Source organism: Petromyzon marinus, chromosome 52 (genome assembly GCF_048934315.1).
Source record: "Petromyzon marinus isolate PM22_M1 ecotype Great Lakes invasive population chromosome 52, UKy_Petmar_22M1.pri1.0, whole genome shotgun sequence".
NCBI lineage: Eukaryota > Metazoa > Chordata > Hyperoartia > Petromyzontiformes > Petromyzontidae > Petromyzon > Petromyzon marinus.
Window position 1 is genome coordinate 5,240,595 of NC_133718.1, and position 27,883 is coordinate 5,268,477.

The 27,883-nt window shown below is 50.1% G+C and overlaps 1 protein-coding gene and 1 long non-coding RNA gene across 2 annotated transcripts; one reads left to right on the forward strand and one right to left on the reverse strand.

Moving 5' to 3' along the window:
- Positions 1-989: 989 nt before the first annotated feature.
- LOC116953607 (atrial natriuretic peptide receptor 3-like) lies at positions 990-26,739 on the reverse strand. Its single transcript, XM_032973952.2, has 8 exons — positions 25,624-26,739; positions 19,836-19,958; positions 17,534-17,706; positions 14,365-14,512; positions 13,698-13,792; positions 9,352-9,451; positions 8,787-8,874; positions 990-7,395 (listed from the first exon to the last, which is right to left on the reverse strand). The coding sequence occupies exons 1-8, from the start codon at positions 26,330-26,332 to the stop codon at positions 7,284-7,286; spliced, it is 1,548 nt and encodes a 515-aa protein (XP_032829843.2). The 5' UTR covers positions 26,333-26,739; the 3' UTR covers positions 990-7,283.
- On the forward strand, positions 24,313-27,883 carry LOC142931309 (uncharacterized). The gene is made up of 2 exons (XR_012947311.1): positions 24,313-25,144; positions 25,565-27,883. It is a non-coding gene; the product is annotated as an uncharacterized LOC142931309 (long non-coding RNA).

The following is a 27,883-nucleotide window of genomic DNA, read 5'->3' on the forward strand; positions in this document are numbered from 1 at the left end:
GGTGTTTGAACATCTTAACGCCTCCTGTTTTATTTCCACAAATGGTAAAACCTATTGTTATGTTTTCATACATTGATAGTGGCAGAGAGGTCCGATTTTTTAAAAAAGTGATTAACCTGAAGTGCAGCGAGTCGATGTCATCCAGGTTTCCAATCGCTTATGCAGAGAGCTATTGACAAGAGACCCATACGACTTGCAGGTGAGCGAGTGGTGATTAAGCTGCGTTCTCAAGCGTATCTAATGGTGTCAAGTTGTCTAAAAAAAATTTGAATTTGGATAAAATACTATTTGGTTCTTTCGGTAAAGTCACGTAGGTGTAAAATAAAATAAAAAAACGACGTTTCGATCGCAACACAAATATAATCCACTGCTGGATTCTATTTTTTCCGCCTGAGGACGACCGCTTGTGTTGCGATCGAAACGTCGTGATTTATTTTATTTTCTACCTACGTGAATTTACCGAAGAGTATGGATTCCTGCAGTCACGAAAATTTCAAATCAAAATTTGGATAAAATGTTTAAAAAAATATTTTTAACACGTAACTTGTAGCAGAGTGTGCGGGAAAGTGTGCCCACTTACCGTGAAAGGATGGAAAAAAATGGAACTTGACGGATTTTTGTTTTTATTCCCGAGAACTTCTGGCATTGATCTCATGGCACGATGCCGGCAGCAGAAGTGAGAAGAAGAAGAATAAGTAAAAAAAAAAACCCATTTAAAATCAATACGAATCCATTGAACCTCTACCAGTTACGACGATTCATCTCAATTAATTGCATACATGCAAACTTAAGCACCGTACTATGGGAGGGAGAATAAATAAGCATTACCGTTAAACGACCGTCAATTGAAGTGAACCATTTAAAAAAAAAATTCTGTTTAGCGTGCAGCCATGGCAGCAGTAAGCTATCCCACAGGCAACGCGTTCCCGTTTAATAGCGCATTGTTATTCCGCGACGCGTACTTAACAATGATAACGAACCTCGTTAGGAACAGTGATGGAAGCAATGTTTACTTGAGAGCATCAAAGACAATACGTAACAGTGCGACACACACACGCGCGCGCAACGAAACGTATGGCACCACCGCACGCACAGACAACGGTTTATATCCGCGCCTCCGATCGGCGCGGTTGGCTACGTACGACTGGGAAAGAAGTTGGACGCACAGTGCGCACGTAACCGCTCGCAGTCGACGGCGCACAATTAGACAAACGACGCACACCACTGAGCGACGTGGTGAACACCAGGCGGCAGTGATAATTGTTTTCACCTCCTTTCGTGTTCTCCGCGCGGTCAATTTTTTTACGACAACCGGTCAAACTAAACGAACGAAAACGCGTTCGCGACGACGATCTCGAAAAGGTGGCGTGTAATTGCACACAAAAAAACAAACAAACAAACAACCCAGGGCACTCCGATGTATCGGGGACTTGCGCGTTGTCGGAGGGAGCAATGGACCACAGTGGTTTGGCAACACCGCGCTTTGAAAGCCACGTGTGACCTTGCGTCTCGAGTCATCGCTGCACTGCGCTCAGCGGTCCCGGGGACTCCCACTCCCTGATCTCGTCAAGGTGCATACACAACCAGCGTCACGTGCACTGCGGTCATCCTCGAAGCGGCAGCGGTTTTGTTGGGCTGGCCGTTGAACAGAAACGGTCACAGTCATCGAGCGCCACTTTCAGACGCGCTGCTGCGTCCGTCTGGAACGCTCTTCCCTTCCGGTATTAGGAAGCCAGTGAACCTGTGTACTTTTAAATCGTGTAGATTGAAAACTAATTTCTTTACATCTGCTTTTGTGTTTAGTTTGTCGTCCTTTCACCGCACCTCCGATGGGCACGGTTGGCTACGTACGGTGCGAGAGAAGTTCAACATACATACCAAAAAAAATACATGGTAATGCGATGTTTTTCAGGTTGTATCGCGTGTTGTTTGGCACGATGTCCAACGTTTGACTCCACGTGCGGCCGGGGGAGCTCCAGCTCCTATTTAATTTCGTGAAATGAAGAAAACTCGCAAACACTCGTAGCGAAACGTTGGACAACGTGGCGAACAACACTCCGTGCACTGTCAACCCAGAGACCGCATCATGCCGAGCCGTATGGAAAAATCGCGAAAAACCCCCCACGCACTTAGCAAAAAAAAAACTCTTGGATTTTTTTCTGCGTTTCTTCGCAACAAGTTAAGTAAATCTTATCTTGGAATTTTTTTTCTTCCAGAGGCTAGCGCGCAAATGCACCAAATGTGAGAGGTGAAGTGGAGCGAGCGCAATCATTGACCCTTGGCAAGACGCTGGTACTTTAATCTCTCGGGCCTGGGCCCTTCGATCCCTCCACCCGAGCCCTAGAATCCCTCCACCCGGGTCCTAGAAGCCCTACGCCGAGGCCCTCGAATCCCTCACCCAGGCCCCAAGAATCCATCCGTGGCTCGCACGGTCAAAACCAGCATTTCAGATCGTGTAACCGAACGCACAATTACCCAAGAGGCTGCTCACAGAAATACTGCGCTACTTCGGATCACTTATCAACAACCACGCGTTCAAAATATATATTATGTCATGTTAAATAACCCACAGTAAAATACCACCCACGGACTGCTCCTACTTACAAAGGGGTTCTATGTACAAAGAGTCAACGGCCCACGAGCAACGACAACGACAAACACACAACTGCAATGTGCCGTGCGCGGCTCTCCGTTTGCCTTGGCACATGCATGCTCGCCCGAGCGAGCAAGCGAGCATGGGTGTGACAATGTTATAGTATTGACCTTCACTGGGTGCTCGCTAACAGTACTTGCCCCAACGTTCTGCTAAAGGCTATAAACCAGTGGGGGGTGGGGGGAGGGGGATATTTTTTTTGTCTTGGTATCGACCAAAGGAAATGAGCAGCGATGCTGTTCTCGTCTGCTGCATCACAGCGCCGAGGCCCTGATGTGGAGATGTCACAGCCCTGTGGGCAGGGACGAGGACTCCTCCGTTGGGCGACCACTTTTGACTTCCGCACAAAGTGGTAATTATTTTATCGACCCCCCCCCCCCACCAGAGGGATGATGGGCTGAGTCAACCCCCCACCCCCCACTCACTAAACCAGACACTGATTGAGCACCCGCTAGCCCAGCCACTGCACCTTGTCGGATGAGTTTGTATTTAACAAGTTCGATTTTTTTTCTCTCTCTCGTTTTCCTCCCTCCCCCTGCCCCCACCGGCATGAGGCGAACGGCAGTCAAACACCAAACACTCCTCGGGAGATTCCACAATTTTGTGTCACGCCCCCCCCCCCCCAGGCCGCTGTGATTCTGTGCTGGAATTCGCAACAACAACAAAATTCATAGGAATCTAATGTTCTCTTCAAAGACCCTTCTCGCCTGCATTTCATTTGTTACTCTTGTCCGCGTTGAAGTGCCCCCCCCCCCCGATTTGTTTTGTTGCCGCCACGAGATGACCAATGGCCCGGAGCGGCGCGTGCCCCCTTTGTTTCGTCGTGGCCAGCGAGCCTAGGAGGGTTGTGGTCGGTACCACCTGGGGTGGCAAAATTCGATCGGTGTCCCTCCACCGAACAAGTGTCCACCGTGGACGGGTATTATATGAGTCTTTCGGTAAAGCCACGTAGATAGAAACATAATAAAACCCCGTGACATTTTTATTTTTCTATCTACGTGGCATTACCGGAAGACCCATAGGATATTTATGCTAGACGTTTCACATCGCAAGCGAGAGTGGTTTTCCCCACAAAATGATATTCTCTGTCATGCGCACTAAGGTACACGTTTATATATGTAAAAAACAAATGTTGATCCTCAAAAAACTACTGTAATGACCTTGCTAACATACATTATTGTGATCTAGAGGTGACATATTTCAAGAAAATAATTGATAGCAATTGCCACCCTGGCTGGTACCCGACAATCCGTTTCAGAGCCACCGTTCCAGGGATCACAGTGCTAGCTAACGACACTTGCCCCAACAGCCTATGCAGTAGTAGTAGGCTATACTGAGGACCTTTGCCTTTGTCAATTTCCCTGTTTAATCACCTGCCCCCCTGGAGCAGTGATGGGATGTGCTGAACGCCTCACAGCATTATCTGGCCCCCCCATGGACTTCCAGGACAATTATCCCCTGGAAAATGGCACCAGTTGCCTGCTGCCACAGAAGAGCACCCCCCCCCCCCCCCCCCGTTTAATCATCCTGCGGAAATGCCAATGAATGATCCTGCATGTAATTAAAACTAATGTTTTTTTCCCTTCTAATGCACAAATAATAATAATCCAACGCCACGCGTTGTCAGGACAACGCGTGGCGTTGTCAGGACAACGCGTACTGCCACTCGATCGGCGAGGAGATGCGGGTGCTGGCCAAGATGGATGGGGATCTCTCCAAGTGTGCGGGGAGATGCGGGCGCTGGCCAAGATGGATGGGGATCTCTCCAAGTGTGCGGGGAGATGCGGGCGCTGGCCAAGGCGGGTGGGGATCTCTCCAAGTGTGCGGGGAGATGCAGGCGCTGGCCAAGATTGATGGGGATCTCTCCAAGTGTGCGGGGAGATGCGGGCGCTGGCCAAGATGGATGGGGATCTCTCCAAGCGTGCGGGGAGATGCGGGCGCTGGCCAAGGCGGGTGGGGATCTCTCCAAGTGTGCGGGGAGATGCGGGCGCTGGCCAAGATGGATGGGGATCTCTCCAAGTGTGCGGGGAGATGCGGGCGCTGGCCAAGGCGGGTGGGGATCTCTCCAAGTGTGCGGGGAGATGCGGGCGCTGGCCAAGGCGGGTGGGGATCTCTCCAAGTGTGCGGGGAGATGCGGGCGCTGGCCAAGGCGGGTGGAGATCTCTCCAAGTGTGCGGGGAGATGCGGGCGCTGGCCAAGGCGGGTGGGGATCTCTCCAAGTGTGCGGGGAGATGCAGGCGCTGGCCAAGGCGGGTGGGGATCTCTCCAAGTGTGCGGGGAGATGCGGGCGCTGGCCAAGGCGGGTGGGGATCTCTCCAAGTGTGCGGGGAGATGCGGGCGCTGGCCAAGGCGGGTGGGGATCTCTCCAAGTGTGCGGGGAGATGCAGGCGCTGGCCAAGATTGATGGGGATCTCTCCAAGTGTGCGGGGAGATGCGGGCGCTGGCCAAGGCGGGTGGGGATCTCTCCAAGTGTGCGGGGAGATGCGGGCGCTGGCCAAGGCGGGTGGGGATCTCTCCAAGTGTGCGGGGAGATGCGGGCGCTGGCCAAGATTGATGGGGATCTCTCCAAGTGTGCGGGGAGATGCGGGCGCTGGCCAAGGCGGGTGGGGATCTCTCCAAGTGTGCGGGGAGATGCGGGCGCTGGCCAAGGCGGGTGGGGATCTCTCCAAGTGTGCGGGGAGATGCAGGCGCTGGCCAAGATTGATGGGGATCTCTCCAAGTGTGCGGGGAGATGCGGGCGCTGGCCAAGGCGGGTGGGGATCTCTCCAAGTGTGCGGGGAGATGCGGGCGCTTGTTTGCCAGCCTTCAGAATGACCGCCTTAAAGACGTTTGGAGGCGAACCTTCTAAAAGTTATTCAAAAGTTGGGATCGGGCGTGTTTCAGAACTGTTGATGAGCATGCCACGCGAGGGCGTGCACCGAAGTCGCTGTACAATGCACCGTGTTCTGATCGAGACATCCCCTGGAAAGAAATCCCAATAATAATGTTTACATTTTGCATTTAATTCATCGTCATGTTGTTGTTGTCTAGCCACGAGTTTTGACATTCCACGTCATTTAAAGGTTTAATTTGCGGCACTCAAACGGAATTTGATGTCTCAAAAGCCTCCTCTCATTGTTTTCCTGCCAAAAGAATGCCCTGTCAATCAGTAGCGATTACACGAGGTGGCCGGATGGCTCGGAGGTCAGAGCACTGATATACTGGCACCATGGTGGCAAGATGTTAACTACCTGGCCTGGTCTACAGGAGGTCGTGGGTTCGATCCCGAACCTAACGCCTGCTGCTGTATATTTGGAGTTTCCGTCTCTCTCTCATCATCATCATCACGGTGGCTAGGAGATGTTAACTACCTCGCCTGGTATACAGGAGGTCGTGGGTTCGATCCCGACCCTGACGCCTGCTGTATATTTGGAGTTTGCGTCTCTCTCTCATCATCATCATCACGGTGGCTAGGAGATGTTAACTACCTCGCCTGGTATACAGGAGGTCGTGGGTTCGATCCCGAACCTGACGCCTGCTGTATATTTGAGGTTTGTGTCTCTCTCTCTTTCGCCCTGTAGTTTTTTTTCCCCCGGGTCCTCAGGTTTTTCTCTCCACATTTGAAAAACATGCATGTGGAGTATTAGGTTACTGCTATACATTTCCACGTAATAATGCACTTCAATGAGCTATCACTTGCGGCAAGGTCGCTTATGAAAAATAGCTGTATAGCTCAGTGGGCCTTACATGGTAAAATAAAAAATAGTTTAGTTTTAGTTGAGGTGAAATTTGGGTTTCCAACATCCGTGACTAAAAAAACCAGGATTTCAAGTGTAACAAATTGATGGTTTCTGCCTGGTTACCAATTAATGCGGAAGAATGCTCAAGTATTATGTTGGGTTTTGCACTTAATTTTCCCATTTATGAGAATTAATGCCAGGTTCGACTGCCATGGCACAGACAACAAGGGCCAATCTCATAGTAGAGTGTGAGGAAAGAGTGCACCCATTTTTTTTTTGCTTAAAGATGAAAAGGACGCCCCCCTCTTTGAAGTGTTCTGTGACATTGTAAGACACGATGGGGGGGAGGGGGGGGGGGGAGGCACGCTGCTCTGCCCGGTTTCCAGAAGGAATTTTCGCCGAGCGTACACGATGCCCGATAACTCGGCAGGAATACCGTTGGGGTGTAATAAAAAAAAAACACTTAATTTCATAATGCCCTTTCAATTTAGCGATTAAACAACTCGTAGTTAAAGATAATCTCTTTCACTTAAAATGTTTTTTTTTTTTAAAGAACTGCACGTCGCATTTACATCTCAAAAAAAAAAAGCTGCCGATGTTAGAATACCATTTCTTTTTAAAATTCTCCATTTTACAAAGCCCACAACAGACCTCGGTGTTTAGCGCCCTACACAAAAGTGGGATCTCGAGGGGCTCTCCGAACGGAAGGCCACAGCCGTGTGAGCAAAGCGATCGCAAGGGGGCTGCGCCTTCACCATGCGAATTAAACTCCCTCGTTTTGATGTTGTTTTCACACAGAGAAGGGAAGACGCACGCCGATATTTCATGCAGGCACAAACGCTCTCGGGCCCTAAATAATAAACCTCTTCTCTTGTTTTTTGGGGAGGGGCGGTTTTTCATATCCCGAAACCTCACGCCTCGGAGAAATGCGAGCGGACGGAATCTTCCCGCAGACGGCTGTGCTTCTCCAGGTCCTCCCCGTGCAGCCGAGAGCGCCTCATCACCACCACCGTATACCTCCGCCTACCCCCACACAGCGCACGCACACACGCGCACAAAACACAAAGATCCTCCGTATAGCCTTGACAGACTGTAGGGGCAAGTGCTGTTAGCGAGTAGCACCTACGAAGGTCGGCACGGCACACAAGGGGGTGGGTGGCCAACACCACCCCCGACCGCCTTTGTCTCCCCAGTGGTGATGTTTGCACACCGCACCAGGTACTCATTTGAGGCCGAGTCGACCTAGGGGAGACCCAGGACCGGTTCAGATAATCGTCACTGGTGTTGGCCGTGAGCGGGAATCGAACCCGGTTCGTAGCACAGCGCGCTAACCGCTACACTACCGCTCCCCACACACGCACACACAGACACACACACACGCACACACACACGCAGACACACACACATGCACACATACGTGCGGGCGGGCGACGATGCTGTGACGGCGATGCTAAGGGGAAAAAATAACTCAATCAGAATCTGAATATTCGTAAAATTTTGACTTAAAACTTTCGTGACTGCAGGAATTCGAATTTCTTTAGATATTTCGGTAAAGTCACGTAGACATAAAAAAATTTAAGCAAACAAAATATAATCAATAAAAAAATAATATTATACTATATTTTTTATTTACTTTCATTTTTCTCTCTCTACGTGACTTTACCGAAAGATCCAAAGAATATTAAAAATATGTATTCATATTCTAGATTTGAAGCTTTAGTGACTGCAAGGATCCATACTCTTTGGTTCTATTCGGTAAAGTCACGTAAGTAAAAATAAATAACGAAAATCACGACGTTTTGGCCACAACACAAGTGGCCTTCATCAGGTGAAGGGACCGGACTGTCCAAAGGACAGCGTTGGAGTGCTGTTCTCTGGACAGTCCGGTCCCTTCACCTGATGGAGGCCACTTGTGTTGTGGCCGAAACGTTGTAATTTTTGCTATTTTATTTTTACCTACGTGACTTTACCGAATAGAACCAAAGAGTATATGTATTCATAATTAGGTTTCAAGTCTGGCTGAAACTTCTTCAGATAAACACCCAATGTAGCAGGAACCGCCTTAAAAATAGTTCTTGGACTCAGCGTGGCTTTCCTACATCAATAAATAACCATCATCATCATCAGCGCGGTTGACTACGTACGGCGCGAAAGACGTTCAACATACGCATGCACACACGTGTGGAATCTTCCCAGTGACCAAGGTTCTCCGAGCGAAGACCCATCCACAGCATCATTCCGGTTTGCGTTCACCAGTCGCCGACGTCACCGGAAGTTTTTTTTAAGGCTCCGTGCAAAAAAATCGAGCTCGCGGGCGCGTGATCGGTGACACCGACGCACCGCAGACTCAGAAAAATCCGGTCGCCGGGGTGAACGCGTGGCCCCTGCACAGGAAGCGTGACCGGGCGTCTCACCTGACAACGTAGGCTGCGATGAGAACCGCGGCGCACAGCACGAAGCCTCCGATCACGACTCCGGACACGGCCGAGCTCCTGACGACGTCTGGAAAGCATTTGACGACAGCGGATGGGAGGTGATGGGGGATGGGGGGGGAATTAAAACAATAAATCGGCCTTTAATTTAACAAGCAGACAGGCAAGACTGATGGGTGGACACACGCAGAATAATGGACAGACAGCCTGAGAGGTGGACAGATGGAAAAATGGACGGGTAGACGGATAAACAAATGGACAGACAGAGACAGATGGATGGACAGACAGACAGACAGGTGGACAAACAGGCAAGAGACCTGGGCAACACAGACACAGACAAAACACAAGGACCGACGGTTCAGTTTATATGCGTTTCGAAACCGCACTAGGAACTGGCGGTAGATGCGTGCGCGGCGCTCCTTATACAGAATCCGATGAACTACAAAGCTCCCTTCTCACAGACGCCCAAGTGTTTGACAGACGTCATCGAGGAATGATGCTGCGGTGGCGAGCGGAGAGTGGCGATTCTCACGGTTGCGCAACGCACATAGCGGGGTGTTGGGCGGAGGAGAACCCCCGGGCCAGGACAGCTCCATCGCGGCCGTGTTTTCGAACGCCCGGCGGGCTCCGTAGTAGTTGGTGATGACCTGGAAGGCAAGGGTTACAAGGGCTCCGAGTTCTTGGCAAGACGGGGGGCCGGGGGTGTGACGATGATTCGTGCCGACGGGAGCTCAGCGAGACGAGGAGGTGGGATCGATGGATCGAGCGGCGCGCGAGACGCTCGTCACCCGCTGGGCGGTTTGATCCCTGTAAGAGGTGCCCAGCGCCGACAACCAAACCGCTCGGTGGGGAGATGTTAGCTACCTCGCTTGGCGTGCAGGAGGTCGCGGGTTCGATCGCGATCCGGACGCCTGCTGTTTATTTGAAGTTTGCGTGTCTGACTCGCCGTGGTCGTGTGGATTTTTATCCGGTTACTCCCGTTTTGTCCCCCCCTCACACATTTAGAATCGACGTGCATTCAGAGTATTTGGCTGCTGCTATTCTCCAATTCACAAAGCCCACAACGGACCACGTGGTCATGAGTCACGTCACTGAGCTATCACACGTGGCCAGGTCGCTTCTGAAAAAAGGGAGCTACATAGCTCAGCGGAGCCTTGCCTGGTAAAGTAAAAAAAACATTGTTTAGTTTATAGTCGAGTTGATTTCAGAAGCCGAGCAGCGTTGGGGCCCGGTGGCTTCCCCCGGGGGAGTGTTTGCGGCGGTGCATTGCCACGCGGCTCGTCGCCCGTTTCGCCCGCACAGCTACGGCGACGTTGAGATTAATCATCGCAAACGCTTTGTCAACATTGTCGGCCTCGCTGGAGGAGTGTTGTTGTAATGCAGTGGTTACTCTAAAGCTTTTTTTGGGGGGGGCTACTGTGTACCGACCTGTGTTGAATTTGGTTTCAACCGAGTACACCCGCCCACCCCCCCCCCCCCCCCATTGCGCCTGACCCAATGTAGTTCTGAGAAATAAATGTTCGAATAATGGACATCAATACTTTAACCAATGGTCCATGTTGTGAGGTATTCTAACCAGCGAGTAACTGCAAGCGAATGAACACGAATTCAACGGACGCTCCGCAATGCACGCTGTAATGTGTTCGCACTCGCTGGTGACTCTTGGAAACCACATATATATATTTTTAACGAGCAATGGAGTTTAGAAAGGTCTTCTACGTCGTTACAGGGTTACCACGTAGATTCAAATTTTTTATCGTATTTATTTCATATCGGCAGATTCATACACGACTATTCACCAAATGACTCTCGCGCATGCTATCGTTTCACGCATTTATAAGTCACCTCACGTCCCCCCTGGGACGTTGCCACGTGTACTCCCGGGGGGGGGGGGGGTCTGCGTCGCCCCCCTGGTTGAGAATCACTATCGCAACGGGCCAAACTTTAATTGCATTGCCCCTCACCTGCCCAGGGCTTCAGTTTGTTTGTTGGACGCGATGTCTATCCGTCGGGTCATTTCGTCTCACTTTTATTATTATTATTATTCTCACTACTATCTTAATATTCGCTTACCTTAATCAGAATCAGAATATGTATTTACAATGGGAGGAATCCGATGAGCTACGAAGCTCTTTTCACCGATGTCCAGTCGGGGCGCGGGGTGAGAACGTTACAACAACAAAGAATACAATAACATGATAGTAGTGCAAAGTATGAGAAACAAATACAACTAAACCATCCCCATCCTATACAAGGCAAAAACCCACTGAGGTATCTACTTACTGTTAAGAAGCGATCTGGCCACCACAAATGATAGCTCAACGAAGTGGCCCATAATTTGGACCATTTTATCGCAGCAAAACTATCAAAATAATCCCAAAAGCGCGTTTAAAGCTTCGAGGGTCACCGAGTCTCGCGAACTTGTTCCCGGAGCCCCACCTCGCGAATGTCGCCACATTCCCCGAAAGCCAAGCACAGACGTTGGAGGTAGGGCTTAAAGATTTTGGGAAAATATCTAATTGCCATTTGACTATCAGATATTGCGATTTGATTTGCGATTAAACTTTTTAAGGTCAAGCTTCAGTTCAATATTCACAGTGTAATAGTTTTTAAAAATGTGATGGAGCATTACCACGTGATACCATCAAAATATGAACTGCTCTATATATTCTAATGCAAGGATGAGAACTTAAAATTTTCTTCCAAAATGTATTTATAAAATTATTTTTTAGTGAAATATAACAATCAAACATAGAACAATTGTTAAGTTAAATAAATAAAGTTAGAATAATAAAAAAATACAAAATAAAAAAATCGCAGCTTTTCCGATTTGCTAACCGCATTGTTTCAAATTGCGACTTCGATTTGAAATCGATTAATCGTTCAGCCCTGGTTGGAGGAGCGTGCACGCTGCGCTCGGATCCTGCGCGACCGCCCAACGCCGCGAGGTTTCTGTCGGCAGCAGACGTGGCAAGGAAGCGGCGGCCGATTCCACGGTCGTCACCGTCGCTTGTACGCGGCGGTGTGGTTGAAGAATGCTCGAACAACCCCGCACGGCGAGGGGGGAGTGGGGGGGGGGGCCTCATCCAAGCAGTGGATTGATGTGAGGGCAACGCGCGTGGCCACGTTTTAAGGGTGATTAACACTGTGGGTCTTGCGGGCCGACGTTTTGCGGTAGCCCCCCGTTGAAGCAGTCAAATCCTGGTCGATGAATTATTATAATTATTATCATTACCATAACAATATAGTGTACTGGGAAAGAGACGAACGTTTATATACCCCCCCCCCCGGCCCCCTACCCCTCCACGACCCCCCCCCCTCCCCATTGCTGGAGCTGTTCAAGCTCGGTAGGGCGGGGCCACGAGAGAGCGTGGAGCCACCACTGGTACAGAGCACGGACCATGCTGCGTCAGGGGGGCAAGGGAGGGGGGGCACAGCGTTAAGAGGGGCGGGGCATATCTTTAAGGGTGGGTGGGGCATAGCGTTAGGGGGGGGATAGGGGGCGGGGCATAGCGTTGAAGGGGAGGGCGCAGCATTAAGAGGGGCGGGGCATAGCTTTAAGGGTGGGTGGAGCACAGCGTTAGGGGGGGGGGGGCACAGCATTAAGGGGGGCGGGGCATAGCATTGAGGGGGTGGGGAGTGGACCACGATCCTTCCCCAGCCCCCCCCCACGCAGCTCCGCCGTTGATATCGCACAAATGATGTCACAGCGCATCGCCTTCCGCGGCGTGGCACTTAATAAAACGCAATAATTGGGCTTTCAGCTGTCCCCGGCACTTGAAGGCTGCCGCCGTAATGCCACCAATTAACTCGCAAATGTGGCAGCCGCGTTAGCGCCCGCCGTTGCGGGCGGCACCGGGCGTGCGGGCGGGAGTGGAATCGGCGGCAGGGTCACCACAACGTGGGCGGTGACCCATCGATAAGCACCCTCTTCGCCGCACCGTCCGCGGAGTGACAATCGTGTCGTCTGCGTTTTTTCGTTGAATGACCGCATCGCGATTCGTCGTCACTGCGGTTTATTCCTTTCCTGTGAGTTTATTCCAAAAAAAAAACCAAACACGATTGTGCGAGTCGTTAAATAAATGGCCGTTGTACATTATTGGTTCTTTCGGTAAAGTCACGTAGAAGGGAAACAATAAAAAGAATGAAAATATAATAATAAAAAATAAAATAATAATAAAAATATTGTTTCCCTTCTTACGTGGTGACTTTACCGAAAGAACCAAGAATATGAATCCCTGCAGTCACGAAAGCTTCAAATCAAAATTTAGCCTAATAAAAGCTTTCAAAATGTAAATGGCCGTTGCCTAAAATATAAAGTGAAGCGTCTGAAATGGGTTTTGGGATTTTTTTTCTTCCATCCCGGAGACAATTTGGCGGCGTGCACATTGTAAGGGTTCGGGGTTTTGTGATGTCATGCCGATGAGATGGCACGTCGCAGGCATATGGTCGAGCGAACTTCGGCCGAAGCACTTTTACAGTCGTCTGTGTTTGTACTGTACGCACTACACTGGAAGTACAACAAAACGATGGCATAGAAAACAATTATATCGTGGCGACCTGAATTAGTATCGCTCGGCAGCCAGATAAGAAGCGCCGTGGTGGCGAGATGTTATCTCCCTCGCCTGGTACGCAGGGGGTCGTGGGTTCCATTCAGATCCTGATGCCTCTCTATTTGTAATTCGCGTGTTCTCCCCCGTGGTCGCGTGGATTTTTGTCCGGGTCCTCCGGTTTTCCCCAAATCACATTTAGAATCAACAATCACGCGTTTGGAAGTAATTTGGCTGCTGTACATTTCCGCACGATTAAGCCGCTTCTGAAAAGGAAGCTAATAGCTCAGTGGGCCTTACCTGGTCAGATAAAAAAAATATATAGTTTAATAGTTTTAAATACCTCTTGCTTTCCAGTGTCTCCATCCGTCATGCCCAGCACAGAGAAGTCACCTTCCCTGTCCCCGTTGTCATCTATGGACACGGGCCCGGCGATGCCTGCAGCAATCGAATCGAATCCTCCGTGAGTTACCGCACATTTAGGCATTCGCGACGTTCATATCAAGGGCAAGACCGTCGCGAAGGCACTACACGTCACAGCCGTTAGTTGTCCTTCCCCCCCCCTCCCCCGGCACCTTCGATTAGCGCGGTTGGCTTCGTACGGTGCGAAAGAAGTTCAACGTGCATGCGTACACGCAGCCGGGTATCCGTCTGCAGTAGCACGTGGTTTTAAAAGGTCAAAAAAGGTCAAAGGTGCAGCCCTGTTCTGCGGCCGCTCGCTGTCTCGCCACCGAATCAGAATCTTTACTTAGACTGGAGGAATCGGATGATCCATGCAGCAAACGACGTCGCGGGATCTTTAATGTCCGTTTGCGAAGCAGGCGGCGAGCGGTGTCCACGACCCGAGCGCGGCATTGACCGGGGCGGCCCGCCGGATGCGCGAGGGGCGGGCGAACGAGCGAAACAGCCGGGCCGCGTCGCCGCCCCGGGACGGCAACGAGCAATAAAAAAAAAGTAAACACCCCCCCCCCTCCCCCCCCCCAAAAAAAATAATAATAATGTATAACGACCTTGGAATGTGCGGTTCCACATGAGGCGCGTGACCTCGAGACCCGAGGGTGGTTCCGCCTGCTGGTTGCCCGCGCCGCTCAACGCGTCGTGCAGGGCCAGGGAGTAGAGGACCATGGCGTCGTGGAAGCCTTCGACGAACATGTTCACCTGCCCATGCGCGAGCGCACACGATGACACAGGCACAAAACAAAGACAAACATCCCCCCCCCCCCCCCACCATGTAGCCTTGACAGACTATAATGAAGGCTGGCACGGTATGCATGGGGGTGGGTGGCCAGCACCACGCCCGGCCACCTAGGCGAGGCCTAGGGACCAGTTCAGGTAATCGTCACCGGTGTTAGCCGTGAGCGGGATGCGAGCTCGGTTCGCTGGGTTCCTATCGCAGTGCGCTAGCCACTACCAGTACCGCTTCAACTACGACGCACAAGATAAAGAGCCCCCGTATAGCCCTAACAGACTGTTGGGGCAAGTGCTGTTAGCGAGCACCACACACGCATGTACACGCAGACATGCGGGGACGCTCACGCACGGGAACTTAAAACACACAAGGCCACGAGATTCCCTTAAATATCAGCCACTTGGGTCGCCGGGTCTGTATTGCAGTGTGCCAGCCAGGGCACAAACCTCTCCCCGCAGAGCCTCACAAAGACAAAGATCCCCTGTGTACTGTATAAACCTTTAACATACTGTTTGGGCAAGTGCTGTCAAAGATAATTATTTGGGTAAAGAATGTGAAAAGAAAGCAAGCGAGCTGACAGACAAAAAAAAAAATCGCAAAACAAAAAAACGGCGGAATATATCGTCGCAAAAATTGGCAGAGCACGATAGCAGAAATGGGGATAGTCGCCCTTAGGGCGACAAGTAGATCGAGAGCAGGTTAGAGACGAAACACAAATTATGCAGATCTCTGTAGTCATTTATTTTTTATTGTAACCCAGGAATCCCACTGTTTTTGTTGTTGTTGTTCAGATGATGAAGAGGAAGTATCAGACGTCACCCCCTTGAAGGAGTAAACACCACACCCCTTATTGGTCTTAAAGAAGGGAACGATTCGGGAAAAACTAAGCGGAATTACCACTGGCGTCGTTCCAAGAAGCGGGGACAGGGTTCGCCGGAGCGAACTCGGCGGTGCCATTCGCCAAAACGCTTGCACGGAAAAGCGGGTACGGCGCAAGCGTGGAACGAGGCCGCGATCGTTCTCGCGTTCGCAAAAGGAGGCGAGTACGACCATGAGAGACTCATCGGGCTACAGTATGTAGCGTACAAAGAGATATTGGTACACCCCCCCCCCCCCCCAAACGAAACAATCGCTGCGAACAGAATAAAAGACAATTGCAGAGCCCAAACGACCGTGAGGATACGCCGAATTCTTGGAAAGAAAGACACCCATGAAATATCATGCACCATTATGGGCAGCTTTTTGTAAGGTATGAAAACACATTCGATTCAGTGGAAATGAATGCATTCGTCCAAGCCGTGAGCAGACCAACGACTAAATAAAATTTAGAAATGATATAAAAGCCTTTTGTAAGGGTGGAACTGTTACGCTGAGATTGTTTTGGTGTTGCAGAGAGTGATCCAAATACATTTCAGATGCCACTCGGGCAAGGGTGCCGCGCTCTCGCCAGAGTTACGCACGGCAAGGTTAGTTAGAAGACGTTTGGTAACAATCCGATCGGGGATATAAAAAAAACAGAGGCATGAACCTAAGTGGAGAAGTCACGAACCGCATCAGATTCGCCGATAAGAGCCACCATAACGACCGATGGAAATTTAATGACAGGAAATTATCGCAGAGCTTAATAAACACAAGACTGCAAAGTTGGGCTCATGATAAAAAAAGTAGCAGAACAAAAGTCACAAACAACGAGTTCGCGAAAACGAATGAAGATGTTTTTTTCTGGACGACACGACCGGGAAAACACGGCACCTCAGTGGGCTCTGCCTGTAAGGATGGGGATGGTTTAGTGTTGTATTTGTAAGTGTTTTGGTGATTTGTTGACCTTTCTTGTGCTTTGCACTCCGATCGCGTCTTCGCACTGTTTGTTGTTGTAACGTTTTTTACCCGCTCCTACTGGACATATGTGAAAAAAAGAGCTTTATAGCTGATCGGATTCCTCCCAGTAAAATATAAATATTCCAATTCTAATGAAGAGGAGGGCAATGGGCCTGAGCCGCTCGCCGTGGCGCTCTGAGCAGAAGCCACCTCTTCGGAATCACAATCTTAAACTTAAGACTGGAGAAATGCGACGAGCCATTAAGCTCTTGTTGGGCTTGTCAGATTTCTTCAAGATGGCGGACAGTCAAAGCCAAATCAGAGTGCGGGGCTCCTGTTACGATGCGCTGCGGGTTAACAGGTCATTCGATAGAAAATCACTCTGGACCGCACGCGCGCCCAGGGTAGGGTGCTCTTAGAAAACTGAACTTGACAATGAAAAGCAACATGGGAGAGCACCTAATTTTTTTTTTTTAAACAGCAGTGCATATTACCCGCTGCAATTTTATTGTGGATCGAAACGTGTCACGAATGTGGAGAATCTCCACGGAGAATCTCGACACCAGTGGTTGTTAACGTGCGGTGCGAGATATGCCACATTTTTCTTGGGCAAATCATCGAAATACAAATTGAGCACGGGCACGTAAGTACAGCTACTTTGTATTTATTCACATAATAAACATGTTTTGGTTCTTTCGGTAAAGTCACGTAGATAGAAAAATCATAATGAAAAATAAAGTGAATAAAAATAATAAAAATTTCATTAAGACGATCCCCTGGTGTTGTGATCGAAACGTCATGTTTTTTTATTATTATTGAAAGAATCAAGAATAAGTCTACATTATAGACTGCCAGTACACTCACTGCGATTAAGAACCAGGCTACAGTCTACATGAGTGGTATATTTTATTATTTATTAAAAAATTTCACGTCGTTATTTAATGATTGTTCTTCTATCTACGTGACTTTACCGAACGAACCGAACAACATGAATTCCTGCAGTCACCAAGGTTTCAAGTCTAATTAATGAACATGTTTAACGATTGAGAAACAAAGGGGTGCAAAGGCTGCCAGTGAAGGTTAAGAACCACTGCACTACACTGTTGGTGGCGACCGGACGGACGATGATGACGACGATGATGACGCCGACGCCGCCGACGCCGATTCCGCACCTGATCGTTGCCGTAATCGAAGCCGTGCTGCACCAACGAGCGCTGCCTCATCGCGACGGTGAACTCCTCGAACTCGGGCCGCACCGAGCGGAGCAGCGTCACCGTCTTGAGGGCGCGGAACGCCCTCCGCGCTTCGTCGTTGCGCCCGTCGTCCCTCAGCCAGTTCCCGTTGCCTGAGAAACGCAGCGAGGACAGCGTTGCCTCTCTCTCTCTCTCTCCTTCTCTCTCTTTCTCTTACCCAGTAGTCCCATGGCGTCGGCAGAGCTCGCGAAACGGCGATGTTAGCCGTGAATGAAACCCGGGTTCCATTCCCCCGGGGGTGCGCTGACCGCTGCTCCCCAGCCACACTTGTGTAGATTTGACGCAAAGGTAAAAGATCCCACCGCCTTCCCTTTAACAGGCTTGTTTGGGGAAAGTGCTGTTCGTGAGCACCTATTAAGGCCAACACAGCACAGAAGAGGGCAGTGTGTGGCCAGCACCACGCCCAGCCGCCTTTGTCTCCCCAGTGCTGATGCTTACACACTGAACCCAGGTACTCAGTTGAAGCTGAATTGACCTGAGGGAGGCCCCAGAACCGATGTTGGCTTCGAGCGGGAATCGAACCCGAATCGCTGGGTTAGGAACACAGTGCGCTAACCGCTATAATACCACTCCCCCGACACACACGCACACTCTGACACACTGCTATTGGGCAGTCACGGCTCATGGCTATAATTCTATGAAGCAATAAAGCCCTAAAGCCCTTTTTCTGATTTTCCAGACTTTGGTAATTGGGTGCAGGTGGATTAATTGTTAATTGCAATGTCAAAGCAACGTGAAAATATAATGCAGGGTCGGGGGCTCACATAAGAGCAGTACTCCTGGGAAGCTTTCATTAACTCCGCGATGGGGAAAGAGCTCACGAAGAAGGCACTGCCATCAGCACAATCAGAATCCGATGAGCTATAAAGCTCTTTTTCACAGACGTCCAGTAGGGGCACGGGGTCACAACGTGGCAACAACGAGCATTTCAAAAACAACAAAAAAACCACGATAGAAGTGCAAAGTTTAGGCAAGGTAATCAAATCCCTAACAAAAATATCTATATATGTAAAACTAAACAATTTTTTTTTTAAATCTCACCAGGTAGGGCCCACTGAGCAATGGGCTTATTTTTCAGAAGCGACCTTGGGCGGTCATCGAATGAGAAGCTCAACGAAGTGGCTTTATAATCACGTGGAAAGTTTTACAGCAATAAATCTAACCCGGCTTCGGCGTGCATGGCAACCTGGCATCCTGGCAACGACCGGGATAAAAAAAAAACAATCCGAGGTGGATTTTTGCAGCCCCCTCAACCGTGGAGCCCGGAGGATTGTGCCTACTTGGTCGGCAGAGTACAGACGCCGTGGTTTTAATTTTATTTTGAATGGCGTGGGCTTATGGTGAGCGCAGCGGCGACAACCACGGAGCGATGCGCCTCGTTATCTCTCCACACCCCCCTCCCCCCAAGAAAACTTTGCACAGCTCCACGATCGACAGGCGTTGGCGCACGCATCTGGCAAATAAAGGGATTAAAAGTTTCTCTTGGGCATGGCCAGAAGCAGAGGTGTCAGCCGATGGAAGTCAGCGAGAGAAAACACGGAACAAATCACGCGCACTCTCTTATATAAGCGCACAACTTTAATCTCTCTGTGATGAACGCTGCACTTCCCGTCGCAATCCTGCAGGGGGCGCTGCAAAGCTACGCGCCCCCTGCATGAACGACGGAGGCAGCAGGGACAGACGTTCGATCACGTTGGAATCGATCTGCAGACGGCGATCTTTTCGCACTGCCAGCAGCTCGATGTCGCCTTATCTCGATCCCGCAATCCCCAAACGGGTGAAAGTCCGCATCGAACCGAACCCCCCGGCAAGGCCATCTACTTAACGACGAGAGAAAATTCACGCGAAATGTCCTTTTCAATGAAGTCTTCCAGATGTAAAATTAGAAAAGCTTTTAATCAAGAAATAAAATGATCTAATTTACAAAATAATACAATTCAAAGATGTTTCATTTTAAAACTTCAAAACGGAGCATCGGGTGCTTGCGTGAATGCGTCGTCCGTGTGCAATTTTTTTCGTGACTTTCCTGGCCAAAGGCCGTAAACAACCATTTATACGAGCAAATTATGGTGATAACACGCAGGAATAGGTTGCGAAAGTGCTCTGAATGTCAAGATGACAGCATAAAGAGTGGCGCTGTCATCTTGACAGACAAGCCGGCTGGGCTCTCCCGCCCCCCCCCCCCCTGCTTCAGCCCCCAGCACCCCTTCATTTCCCTCACCGTAGATGGTGCTGTTGAAGAGCTCGATGTTGAAGAAGACAAAGTCTCCGTTCGTCATCCCCTTGCGCTGGGCCTCCAGCATGATGTTGCGGACTGTATCGGCGCTCGCGCATATCACGGCCACTGCACGCACACGGCACACACACACGGGACAAAGACAAAGGTTCCCCCGTATAGCCTTAACAGACTGTTGGGCCAAGTGCCGTTAGCGAGTAGCACCGATGAAGGCCGGCACGGCACACGAGTGGGTGGGTGGCCAAGCACCACGCCCCTTTGTCTCCCCAGTGGCGATGTTTACTCACCGCACCAGGCATTAATCTGAGACTGAGTCGACCTACACACACACACGCACGCTTGGGAATTACAAGGCCCATACACCCTGTGAACGGAGGCTCAAGAAAGTCGGTTGGTTGCGCAGTTCACTTAGCGCGCCACTGCGTTATGAACCCCTGGAGCCTGACGTCGAATCCCGGCGATGGCCCAGCATCAGTGGTGGCAAGTGATGTCCGAATCGGCCCTGCGTCTTTGCAAATACACAACCATGTTGATATTTTTTTTTTAACTTTTTTGCTTACAATCGCGAACCACCCTTGTTCCGTCCGAGCCGCGTAAACTTCCGTTTCTCAACGCATCTCACCGCAGGCTCAAGCAACGAACGATCCTTTGGAAACTGCCCATCACCACCTGGCTTCTCACCTGTCACTTCAATTCGCCGAAGATCAAGGAGATGCCATCATGGACATCGCTGATGCTACCACAACGACCACAACCACCACCACCACCACGACTATACACCTCCGTGTCACCAACAGATTCTATAATCTGGCAGTTCCTGTCACCGCTCTGCAGCAGAGACGCAGAAACCTCCAAGATCTGCTGTTCGCGCAGAATCCCACTTCCTGTTCTCACATACACCGACACAGAGATCTATAGAATCATATAGGGACGTTTAGACTCGTACAGAGACCCACAGACTCACCGAGACCCACACATCTGCCGTTCGCGCAGTGTTCCACCATCTGCTCTGACGTTGGCACAACCCGTTCTGAAATCGCTCATCAATGGTGGTAGTCGTGACCGGGAATCCAACTCGGGTCGCCGGGTTAATAGCCCAGCCTGATCACCGCTGTGCGGCCATTCCAGCCCAAATGCAGTGCTTAATTAACACTTTTTTTTCTACAAACGTGTTCTTGTTCTTAAAAACGGATCTACCAGTCAGGTGCCTTTATTACCGCTTCCACATATTTGTAAATTAGAAATGCGTTATTATCACGTATAAAGTAGACATTCTAGAGATGTTTTAAAATAAACTTAATGTCGTAATTATTGGACATTTCACTGCATTGTGATGTAAACGCATGCGTAAGCCTTCGTGCTATATATATAGTCACATGTTGCAGTGGGGGAGCGGTGGGGCAGTGGTTAGCACACTCCGTTGCGATCTCCCGATACTCGAGTTCGATTCTTTGCCACGGCTAACGTCAGTGGCGGGGCGAGTGAAATCTGAGCTGGCTCCCCACACACTGCCTCGCCTCGCCTCACCAGCCCGCACTGACCAGCATGGTGAAGTATGGTAAAATACTCCCCCCCCCCACCACCCCCGTGACCACCTCATGCAGCATTTTGTTATCAAAGTTCGATACATCTTTGCGATGAATTCACATACGACAAGTTGAATGCAATAATGTGGCGAATATAGACGACTTCTTTGTGCATCCACGTGCGTAAACATTGCTCACTTGTGCAATGTAACGTGTGACGGTGCAGCTATTGAGACGATATCAGTCAACGCATTCGTGAATAACACTGTGGCATTAAAAGGGGTACATAAAATAAGCATATATATGAAAAAATAGGCGACGTTACGAGCAGTGGCCCTTCATCACGGCACATTGCCAACGCAGACTCAACAAAATAAGTAGTTCGATCGGACGCCGCCTTCGGTTCGCGTGAGAATATCGCAAAATCCACCACTTACAAGGAGCCAAACTGGCCCTAACCATCAACCGGTAGCCGTATCGGATCTCAAGAGTGGTTTTAACCGGATGATACACCTTCCAAATTCGCCGGCAAATTCTACAAGCAGCTGCTACGTACTGGGCAATGCAGCTGGTACTGTGAGGGGTGGGTGGGTACGCGGGGAGTGGTGGCGCTGTGCCTAGTGCACCGTGGTCTGAACCCGTTCCCCCGAGTTGGAGTCCCGGCCACGGCTAAACAATAGCGGCGAGTGATGTATCTGTGCCGGCTCTGGCTGGGCACCTTTGCATCACGAACCCGGACAAATGAATCGTCAAATGTCCTTACGTGACGGTCTTAGGACGTCTTCATCTAGCAGTGGATTAACATAGGTTCGTACATTATTAGTATCACAATTACGATTGAATTTATAGTTTTAATTCTCCACAACAATTGAACATACCGATACAAATGTTTAACCTGTGTTTGAAGAAACAAAACACGTGTTGTAGAAATACGGGGGAGCGTAAGAAATGTTATGAGATTGTTATCGGATGCTTCAGTTTCCTTTTGAGAATTTGCCAAAGTAGTGTTTTGGTGGGTAATGGTGATTATATACAGATAATTAACGGATGTTTACATTCGTTAATGTATCAGTCCGCTTGTCCTGGTGAGGTTCGCGGCGGCAGCGTGTTGAGTAGTGGCGGTCCAGATTCTAGCTCTACATTACCATATACTACTACTACGCACTACTATACAATACTGCACTATACACTACAATAGTTACTATACATTGTACTACTATACACCACTACACACTACTATACATTATACTACTATACACGACACTACACACTACAATAGTTACTATACACTACTATACATCGTACACTACTACACTATGCACTACTATACATTTCTATACATTAATACACTACTATACACTACAATATACTCCACTACTAAACACTCCACTATACACTGCTATACACTACACTATAGGAGTGTATAGTGGAGTGTTTAGTACACTACTCTATACACTACACTATACACTCCTATAGTCATATACACTACACTATACACTTATCTCACTACACTATACACTCCTATAGTCCTATACACTACTATACACTACACTATACTCACTACACACTACTCTATACTCACTACACTACACTACTATACACTACACTACTATATACACTACACCACTATACACTATACACCACTATACACTACCACACTATACACTACTATACATTACTGTAGACTACTACACTATACACTACTATACACTACACTATACACTACACATTACACTACACACTACACTACAATATACACTACACTATACACTACTACACTACTATACATTACTGTAGACTACTACACTATACACTACACTACTATACTCGGTCTCCAGCTCTTCCTGGGGAGTCCCCAGGCCAGCCGAGCGACGTCGTCCCGCCAGCGGCGCGTCCTGGGTCGGCCCCGGGGTCCTCGCCCCGTGGGACGCCGCCGCTGCTGCTGCCCGCTCGACTTCCAAGAGGGAGTCTACCGGGGGGGCATTATCCCTTACCAGGTGCCCGAACCGCCTCAACTGGCTCCTCGATCCGGTAGTTAAAATACATAGATGTATTAAAATCCAGTACTTTTTACCCTGACAATCGGTAAGAGGAAATCTAAATTGAAGGCTTGTCTCACAAGTCGTGTGAAACATGCAAAAAAATCCCACAAAGAGAGAGATGAAAAAACTCAGCCTCACGGCGCGAAGCGGACTTCGTTCACTTCAAATGTGGTAGGGAACTTCACGCAGCTCTGGAGTGAAATGCGTGCGAGCGTTTAGAGTAAAACAACAATAACAACAAAGCCCCCGACACATTCGTCAACAACACTGTGTGTGGTCTTAATCGGAAAAAAACCCCATCTTTATTAAACGACGTTTCAGGAAATGACCCTTCTTCATAGCGCTTACTTTCGAAGAATAATTGCTACAATCTTTGCTCCTCACACTTCTGCCGGTGTTCCTTATGTCTTGCACCACGTCCTTTTGCTATGATGAAGGGCCATTTCCCGAAACGTCGACGACTATATACTCGTCCTTTGAAGGCCACACAGTGTTGTTGACGAATTTGTTGAGTTGTTTTTTGTTGTTGTTGTTAATTGTGCACCGCTGCCGACGCAGCAGCAGCAGCGTCACCATATAATTTGTATTAAAATTAAATCACACTGTTGGATGCAGGCCTCCCCAAGCCTCCACCATCTCTCGCGAGCCTGCGACGTGATTAATGATCCACCTATCATCTGCACGCGAGATTATTTCGTCCCGACATCTCCGCAGTTGAGGTCCTAAGTGACCTTCCCAGGCTGATCTTAGCCAACAGGATGCGTTTAAAAGTACACACTCTGAACTGGTTTCCCCCTAATTGTGGCGCATCAGCAGTGCCAGGCCTTGGAATACCTATTGATTAATTCATTAGCACGCGAATTAACTAATTGGTGTTGCCGAGCACAGCGTTACTTACGCTCGCCCTTCCATTGTTATCTTGCTCTGCAAATTGTATTGACCGCACGTGGCACACACGTGGCATGCACGTGTGTATATATAGAGGAATTACATTTTAATTATCCAGGAGGAAAAAAAAACCCTTTACAGAGTCTCAAGACTCGTTTTAAACGAGGGTTCCTGCATCGAGATATTTGGTTGATTTGAACTATAAAGGAAGAACGGCGTTTATGGGTATGGGAGAAAACTCGAGGCACTCGGAGTAAAGCCACTCAACAATAACAAAAACAACAATGATGATTTCGATTTAAAGCTTTCGTGACTGCAATGATTCATCTTCTTTGGTTCTTTCGGTAAAGTCACGTAGAATGAGAATAAAATAATAAATTGATAAAATAAAATAACACAATAATATTCTCAATTTATTATTTTATTCTCATTCTACGTGACTTTACCGAAAGAACCAAAGAAGAACAATGATGATGATGAGAAACCCACTTTCTGTACTGCCATCTCCTGGTCGCCTCGCTCGCTGTCCAGCGCCCTTCGCGAATCTCTAAAATCTGTGCACGATCCACCAACCCTTGCTACCACCACCGACCACCACGGCAAACTGTTCCTCATCCGAATGCGTCTTCCGATTGTGCCGCGTGTTGGTTGGCATGATGTATGTCCGACGTTTCGCTCCACGCGCCTGGAAGGCCATTAAATCGACCGACAGAGAGAATCCCGTTCCAGCAGAAAGTCCACTTCTCCATGGAGGAATCACGGCGGGTGGAGCCGAAACGTCGGACACCATCATCATACCAACACACACCGGAGAGTTACACACAGCACCACCACCATGGTAGGTTGAAAACTCGTTTCTTTAGAACTGCTTTTTGTGTATTCTTTGGTTCTTTCGGTAAAGTCACGTAGATAGAAAAAAATATTTTTTTAAAAAAACGACGACGTTGCTTTTTGTGTATTAGTTTGTTGTCCTTCCCTAGCACGGTGCGAAAGAAGTTCAACATGCACACATACGAAAGTGTACGCGGCCCAGTTGAGAATGCTCCTCTCTCTCTTTGCCCCTCTCTCTCTGTGCGCCTCTCTTTCTTTTCCTCCCTCTCTCTTTGCCCCTCTCTTTTTTTTCAATCAGAGGAAACAGGAAGATGCTCGGTGTAGTCGGCACTTTGCTTCGTTCTTCATTTCGTTTTTTTTTTGTTTTTTAATGCTTTCCTTTATGTAACCCCCCCCCCTCTTTTAAATCTTTGCCCCTCTCTCTCAGTGCTCCTCTCTCTCTCTTTGCCCCTCGCTCTCTCTCTGCTCCTCATCTCGCTCACTCACCTCTGCCGGTGCTCCTGATTTCTTCCACCATGGCCTCGTAGCTCTCCTTCTTCACCTCGTTGAAGCCGTCGATCTTCACCGAGAAGTTCTCCGACTCGGACAGCGCCAGGTGGACACCCTCGGCGGCGAAGTAGCAGCTCCTCTCCTCGTGGTCGTCGTGGTACACGAGGGACACGCGCGACCACTGGAAGCTGCGCAACAGGTCGAGGAAGAAGACGCCCAGCTTTTGGTACGAGGGCGCCACGCGCGTGAGCATCGCGTACTCGCCCTGCTTGGCGCCGAAGCCCGCGGCCAGGGCGCCGGCCGTGACCACGGGCACGTTCCAGTGGCTCGCCAGGCGCACCACGGGCGCGGCTGCGTAAACGCACGCGGGTCCTACGATGAGGTCCGGTGCGCGCTCGCCGTGGAGGTCGACGGCGGCGAAGAGCGCCTGGTTGCCGCACGTGGAGTCGGCGAAGCGCAACGAGAAGCGGCGTCCGCCCGGCCGCAGGGCGCTCCGAGCGCCGTCGCGTTCCGTGGCCTCGATGGCGAACTCGAGCGCGGGTCGCACGCGCGCCATGGAGAAGAGGTAGCTGTTGTCGAACGGTAGCAGCACGATGACGCTGATGTTACGCTGCTGCTGTGCTGTTGCTGTTGTTGTGACGGACCCGGATAAAAGGTAGCAGCAGATGAGCGCGCATGTGCCCGGGAACCAGTGCGGCGCCATCATCGATGATCGACTCGGTCTCCCGCGGGACTCGGAGTGGAGGAGGGACGACACTCGCTGGGTGTGCTGGTGTTGTGTGCGCGGGGGATGCCGAGGGTGGTGGTTGTTGTTGTTGTTGGTGGTGGTGGGGGTGGTGGCTGTGGTCGCCGCGGTAGGCAGGTAGACGCGTGGCTGGTATCGATACGGGTCGACCTTGTTGCAACTGGTGGATGTGGAAAGTTGCGCGTCGGGGAGCGCCGCGTGCTGCGCTGTGCGAGTTGGTTGCGAGTCCGGGGAGAGCGCGCGCGAGAGAAATGGATACGGCGTGAGATGGAGAGAGAGAGAGGATTCCCCCACCGTCTCTTGTGGATAGGAGCCACCCTCTGCTGCAAAGCGAAATTCCTCCGCGACCCCCCCCCCCCCCCCCTCCAGTCCGCCCCAACCCCCCTCACCACATCCCCCCCCACCATCCCAACTCAACTCCCCTATCCTACCTCTGCTCCCATGCGCTTGTATATGCTAATGAGACGTACCGGGTGGGATTGGCTGGGAGAAGCGGTGCTGGCGTCCGTCAGTTGCGCAGCGGCGTTCTCGTTCAGCTGTCGTGGGGAATAACGGGTTCAGCAAATCCCCCCGCCCCCTCTGCTTTCGATCTCCAGGCGGGGCAGATGAATCGAGAGGCACTTTTCTTGAACCCCCCAACACCCAATTGCCCCTCTTGCTTCTTGATTGCCCGAAGGGATCAACTGCGATCAGCTGCTGTGATCAGGCGAAATTCAATCCGGGTCGTTCAGTCAAAGGCTCCCAAAATGTGCCCATAATATGGGTGGTTACTTTTAGCACGGTTGGATACGTACGGTGCGAAAGAAGTTCAACATGCACACGCACGTGCGTACACACGGGGAAGTGTCACCGAGTCTCAAGCCCAGAGATGCTGACTCGAGGCGCGTGCGGGACGAATAGAGATGAAGAGGAGGAGGAAGAGGAGGCGAGGAAAATGCGAGAGGTGTTCACGATGTTATTTGTTCGTACGTACGTTGATCTTCTTTGGCACCGTACGTAGACAACCGTGCTAATCGGAGGTGCGTCGGGGGGTGTGGGGGGGAGGAAGAACAATAAACTACACCCAAAAAGCAGTTTTAAAGGAATGCGTTTTCAATCTGGATTATTTAAGAGTTAACAGCTCCCGGTGGCTTCATAATATCGGAGGGAAGAGCGTTCCAGACGGCCGGGGAAAGCGCATCTGAAAGCGCCGCGCGATGCGGTGACCGTCTGTTGTTTCGACGTCCAGCCAAAATCATCCCTCCGAAGCCGCAAAGAAGACCGGAGTTTGGGTGGTGGTGGTGATGATGATAGTTTAACGCCCGTGACACTTGAGATCAGCAAAAGGTATCGGTGTTTCATTTAGAGGCGAGCACTTTTTGTCGGGTAGTTTTGGGTTGAGGGTGAATCGAGTTGAGCGAGCCGCTGCTGTTGCAGAATCTGAGCGTCGGCGCTGCTGCTTTGCCTAACCACGGCTGTGTGGTCCAACTCGTTGCGAAGAATAAAGGTTGACAACAAACCAAAATGAATAAA

What these genes read in the sequence shown, in the direction of transcription:
- LOC116953607 (XM_032973952.2), bottom strand. Translation starts at nt 26,332, where the DNA reads ATGATGGCGCCGCACTGGTTCCCGGGCACATGCGCGCTCATCTGCTGC. An exon ending in TCGATTACGGCAACGATCAG is followed by an intron (nt 14,513 to 17,533) that starts GTGCGGAATCGG and finishes GCGCATGGGCAG; the next exon opens with GTGAACATGTTCGTCGAAGG. An exon ending in ATCGCAGCCTACGTTGTCAG is followed by an intron (nt 7,396 to 8,786) that starts GTGAGACGCCCG and finishes GTGTGGGGGTAG; the next exon opens with GCGGAGGTATACGGTGGTGG.